Raw genomic sequence first — 6,000 nt, 5'->3', positions numbered from 1 at the left:
CCCTCTCAGACTAAAGTCGTATCCGTCAGACAGGAGTTGGCCTTCAGCCGCTCCATAAGTCCTTTTTGGAGTGCCATCTGCAGTCGCCCCCTGACGTAGCTGTAAAAGCCAGCTGCGGCCAACAGCATTAGAGTAGCCCGAAAAAAAAAATATACAGTATTTTGTAACACCATTTTTTGATATCATTATACTCTTTTCCTCATATGTGGTGTTTCATTTCGAGGTTTTTGGGCTGTCTGAATATCGCGTCTGCACTCCTTATCTATATAAACTATAAGTGTGCGAAATTTCATGAGTTATTTCCATGAAATTTTCGTAAAAAGGGGTACAACATTTTTGTTTTACCTATTATTTGTTGATGTATATGAATAATGAAACTTCAGTATTTAAATAAAACTCTATATTAATATAATATAATAATAATAATCATGTGTTGTAATTCATTAAAATGTTTCATCCTTGCACGCTCCCGTTCGGTCCCTATAGTCCTCAGCTTTGGCCCAGGTGTTCTGCTCTGAGTTCGCTCAGGTGTTGACTCCTGAGCGAAAGCTTAGGGCTTGAGTCTCTTGTAGTTTGCGAGGTGGCTGTTCAGGTGTTGTGCCAACTGGTCAGCTCGCGCGAATGATGCCTGTAAATAATTATTATTTACTATTTTTTTAATTTTACGGCCTCGATGATTGAGCGGTTTAGCACACGCTTTATTATAACCACGGGTTCTATCCTAGCACGTGAATTGTCTTGAGATATTATTATTATTATTATTAATAGACATATAGATAGACATATACATAGATATATAGATAGACTAGAAGGGACCTTGCAGACAACGCATCTGTAGAGCTGCTTTTAATTTTTTTAAATAAAGATTATTATATATTTTTCTTCTTTTATTTCTTTGCGTATTGTCTGAAGATATTACTACTACTATATAGATAGATAGATAAGACTAGAGGCGTTCTTGCAGACAACGAATCTATAGAGCAGCTTTATAATTATATTTTTTTACATGAAAACCGTGAATTGTCCTGTATTATTATTATATATTATTGTTATTATTAGAGACGCATCTATAGAGCTGCTTCGAATCGTAGTGTAATATTATATAGATAGATAGATAGATATATATAGCGCGGACCTTGCAGACGACGCATCTGTAGAGCTGCTTGGCGTGGTTCTGCATGTGCCTGGTGAGCGAGTGCGCGTGTGAGAACCGCTTGCCGCACTGCGCGCAGGCGTGCGGCAGCGAGGCGGCGGCGGAGCCCCCGGCGGCGGGGGCGGAGCCCGAGTGCGCGCAGGCGCGGTGCCGCCGCAGCTGCTCGAAGCGGCCGAACGTCGCGCCGCACTCGCTGCACCGGCCTGCACACGATTGTGTAATCAAAATCAATTAACCAAAAAAGAATGTTGTTGCATTGTGTTACATAGTTAAGTTCACAACAATAGAAATATATTCAATCATACAGATATAATAGTGCCTTTTGAACTAGTATAAAATTATACTGTTTTTTTTTTTCGGTCTACTCTAATGCTGTTGGCCGCAACTGGCTTTTACAGCTTCAGACGATGAGGACGAGTGCAGATGACACTCCAAACTAAAGGAAGGACTTATGGAGCGGAGCAACTTCCGACTGACAGATACGAGTTTAGTCTCGATCTTTCTTGGTTAAATCTTCATTCCAAATATTACTGTTAGACAAGAGCTCGTCACCTTTATTGATACAAAAGTAACCTATCATCGTCCTTCCGATACATAACATTAGTATAGCTTAATAGAAAATTGTAACATTACGTATCTATAATATAAATATTCCGTCTTCGGAACAAGAAAAATAAAAGTCAGATAGAGATTAGATATAGTATTCACCTGCGCGCTCATCTGCAGAATGTGTGCGATCGTGTGCAGCCAGTTCGGCGTCATCCTCGAAACACTTGCGGCACACTTCACAGCGCACCGTCATTGTGCCACGATGCACCTCAGCCCTGAATTAAATAGTGAAAATATACTTTTAGACTTTTAGTAGACTGATATAACCAGCAGTCTACTCGAAAGACCAACTTTTGACTCAAAAGAACAGCAGACTGCTTAAAAGAGCGATGGTCTACTCGAAAAACTGAGGGTCTATTCAACAGGTCTTCTCGGTCTACTTAAAAGACCTACAGTCTACTCGAAAGACCATTAATCTACACGAGTGACTAGTCTAAATCTACTAGAATAATCAACAATCTTCTCAACAGACTTACGGTCTACTCAGTAGACCATAACAAATTTTACTCACTTATGATCCCAAAGTTTCTCGCGGCGATTAAACGTCTCGTTACAACAGTCACACTCGTATCTGTCTGAGGAGCGAGCGCGGGACCGCGAGTTGCCACCCCCGCGGTTCTGGTGGATCCGTCGATGGATTCTACAAACAAAAAAAAAAATTTAGGACTATTCCACAGTACAAGACTTAGAGAGTGGCTCTATCCATATACAGTTGACATTCCTGCTGCTCGTAGAAACCATTTTGTATCATTTTTCCTTATGTGAGAAGTAAAAGAGTAGAACTCTCTCCCAACGTCAGTGTTTCTTGACTCTTACAACATTGGGCGAGTCAAGAGTACTATTGTACAGTAGGCACTTTTTGAGCTTCTGTGTAACAGTTTAGACCACATCATCACTTAACATCAGGTGAAACTGCGGTCAAACGTGTTTAAATCTATACACATAAATAAAATTAAAGTGTCTGTTTGTAATATTGAAATAACCGTATTTTATTACATGCATATGAATATAAATACGGTACATACACTAAAATAACATTTTTTGTTTGTCTGTCTGTTTGGCTAATCGCTGAAATGGCTGGACCGATTTAGATGGGACCTTTATTGGCAGGTAGCTGATATAATGAGTAACTTAGGTTACTTTTATTTTAGAAAAAAATCTTTTAATAAAGTTAAATTCCACGCGGACGAAGTAGCGAGTACAGCTAGTTTAGTAATAAACAAATGCACAGCACCATTTAATAACAGGGTAAGTGGAGTATCACTTGCAGCAGATGTGGCACTGGAAGCTCTACGAGTAGTAGATGTCGTAGTGGGCGTGGACTCACTCGAGCGTGACCCTGGTGGAGTACCACTTGCGGCAGATGTGGCACCGGAAGCTCTACGAGTAGTAGATGTCGTAGTGGGCGTGGACTCACTCGAGCGTGACCCTGGTGGAGTACCACTTGCGGCAGATGTGGCACCGGAAGCTCTACGAGTAGTAGTAGATGTCGTAGTGGGCGTGGACTCACTTGAGCGTGACCCTGGTGGAGTACCACTTGCGGCAGATGTGGCACTGGAAGCTCTTGTCGGGCGACTCGTTGTCGGACTCGCTGATCTCGTCGTGGTGCGGCGGCGGGCCGAGCGCGCCCCGCAGCCGCTCGGGGTCCGAGTCCGAGTCCGACTGCGCGCCGCTGTACCACTCCGACCCGAACGACCTGCACCGCACGCACACCACACGCTATCACCAACGGCGCCTCATCGCGCAGTACCAGTACCGTTACTACGCGTTGCATAATACAGTCCACTTTATTGAAGAACTCGATAAGGTCGGTCCTTCGAGCCGGATTTTAAGATCCAGAAAGAATAAAGAGAACAGAAAGTTTCAATAATAATGATTAATAATATTAAACCTGAAACTCGACACGGCGTCATCTAGTCCGAAGCTAAGCAAAACTTGTGTTATGGTATTAGTACTACTAGACAACTGATATAAATACTTAAATACATATTTGTTGTATATAATATACATAGAAAACGTTCAGATATTGTGTGCACTATGCAAAAACTAAAACCCCCGATCATCGAAATTAAGGCGGAGTGCTATTCCGCCAGACCAGCGAGTCCATCATGATCAAACTTATCCATCAAGTTCGATTTTTTAATAAGCACTAAAAGTGTTGTAAAACCAGAGCCACTTTTGATTCTAACCTATCATCCTCGTTAACGTTATTGACGGGTGCCGCGTTGTCAGTCTTAGGTCTCTCGTCGTCCGACTCGCTGTCCGAACTGTCCGACGAGCTCGAGCTGTCCGAACTTGACGACGAACTAGATCCGGAACTGGAACTGCCTGCGAATTAATTATAACAATAATTACTCAGAGGGCTAGGACAATTCACATAGGCACCATTTAGTATCAAGCTAAGCATAGCTTGCGTTATGGGTACTAGACAGCTGATATAAATACATAGATATTTCTTTGTAAATATATATAGAAAACACCCAGACCGTTACAAACAATCATATTCAGGAATACAAATGTTTACACCAGGGCGAGGAATCAAACCCGCGTCCATCGGAAGTAAAGCGGAGTGCTAAATCACTAGACCTTGTTGGGTTCAATAGATTTATTTGTGGACTGTCAAAAAAAATCTTACCAGATCCAGAAGTACTGCTGTCCGAGTCGGAATTAGAACTGTCCTCTAGTTTCTCAACTCGCGTGTCCAATTCTTTGACTGACGGGCAGCCTGGAAAATATGCCATCGATCAGGATTTCCATTGAAATCAGGGTCGCTAAGCATAGAGAGTGTACACGATATTCCTATAGTTTATATCTTGTGAAAAGTATTTTGTTGAAACAGATTTTCAACACATACACATATTTATTCTTTTATTTATTTATTCTTATATACACTATGTTACCGTAGTTTATATCTTGTGATATTATTTTAGTGAAATAGTTACAATATTTTCAATATATATTTATTTGTTAGCTGTGCCCGTAACTTCGTTCGCGTGGTTATCAAAAACACTATTGCGATTATCTTTTGATTGCCCTTTTTTAGATCATTTAAACGGGAATAATTCGTTCATATATATTTTTGGGGTAACTTGAACCGTTTACGCAGCTCATGCAACAGAAGCCCTCAAAAATGAATAATTTTCCCCGTTTTTGCAACATTTTCACTGATGCTTCGCTTCTATTGGTCGTAGCGTAATGTTATATTTCCTTCCTGCCTTCCTCGATAAATGGACTATCCAACATAAAAGGAATTTTTCAATTCGAACCAGTAGTTCCTGAGATTAGCGCGTTCAAACAAACAAACAAACTCCTCAGCTTTATAATATTAGTATAGATTTATTATTTTATTAACAATAAACAATAAGTATTGTGATTTTAAATAACAAAATATTATCTAAATAAAAAATTTAAACAATGTACAAGGTTCTTCGGGATGTAGACAATTAACAAAACCCCTGACTTTCCCATTAGAATGCCATTAATTACGGTAAGATTACCTTCAGAACTCCTGACTGAAAGCACTTCATCATCATCACGGACGCTCACCACCTGGTTTGCAGTCTGGCTGTTCATTTTCACAGAGTTCTCTGTAGGAGGTTTCTTGAAACTGGCCGCTAACAGATGGGAGCCGTACATGTCGTCCTAAGAATACAAATAGAAATAATTTTATGTTTTGAATAGTCATATATTTTTATTCTACCACTCATTCGGAAAGCTGTCTCATCACAAGAAGAACGAGTAAGAAATTTGCGTGTTGCTCTTTTAAATAAATACACATTAACAAATAGGAGGCATGCGACAATCAACATAAAAACCGCTACGCACTCACTCTTTGTGCAATCAGATAATATTTTTAGCGCTATGAATTTTGAGTTTTTTCTACAAAACCATTATTATCATTTAGGACCATCGATTATCAATTTTAATTTATTCCAGCCAACCTTTAGTCTATATAAATTCTTATTTTATACCTACTGGCGGCACCGAGCGCCAGTCAGTTCGAAATTTGATAAACAAAATAGCAAATACTGCTGAATTCGTCCGCGTGGAATAAATACTTTGGATAGCATTTTAAAATACTTAAACTAATTATTTTCATCTTTGAATGTAATATTTATTCATATTTAATAAACAGCCTGACAAATAAGCTTCAAACTTTAAAAATGACGATACATTTATACAACCTTTCATCTCCCCTTTCTACCCCTTACAACCCTTTATTCTTTATTTAGATCTAA

General features: G+C 39.7%; 1 protein-coding gene across 1 annotated transcript in view; it reads right to left on the bottom strand.

Moving 5' to 3' along the window:
- Nucleotides 1-404: 404 nt before the first annotated feature.
- LOC131845361 (zinc finger protein 397-like) overlaps nucleotides 405-6,000 on the bottom strand; it is a 30,061-nt gene continuing 24,465 nt past the window's right edge. The window contains exons 12-19 of the mRNA XM_059194415.1: nucleotides 5,260-5,404; nucleotides 4,398-4,487; nucleotides 3,952-4,090; nucleotides 3,273-3,458; nucleotides 2,274-2,402; nucleotides 1,862-1,977; nucleotides 1,136-1,356; nucleotides 405-628 (exon numbers count right to left, since the gene is read on the bottom strand). Coding sequence (XP_059050398.1) covers nucleotides 551-628; nucleotides 1,136-1,356; nucleotides 1,862-1,977; nucleotides 2,274-2,402; nucleotides 3,273-3,458; nucleotides 3,952-4,090; nucleotides 4,398-4,487; nucleotides 5,260-5,404 — 1,104 coding nt within the window. The 3' untranslated portion in view covers nucleotides 405-550. The remainder of the gene's footprint in view (nucleotides 629-1,135; nucleotides 1,357-1,861; nucleotides 1,978-2,273; nucleotides 2,403-3,272; nucleotides 3,459-3,951; nucleotides 4,091-4,397; nucleotides 4,488-5,259; nucleotides 5,405-6,000) is intronic.

Source organism: Achroia grisella, unplaced genomic scaffold (assembly GCF_030625045.1).
Source record: "Achroia grisella isolate CSIRO2021 unplaced genomic scaffold, CSIRO_AGI_Agris_v1 utg461, whole genome shotgun sequence".
In the NCBI taxonomy this organism is placed as follows: Eukaryota; Metazoa; Arthropoda; class Insecta; order Lepidoptera; family Pyralidae; genus Achroia; species Achroia grisella.
Note: the sequence above shows the minus strand (reverse complement) of the source record. Positions and strands in the feature narration are given on the sequence as shown.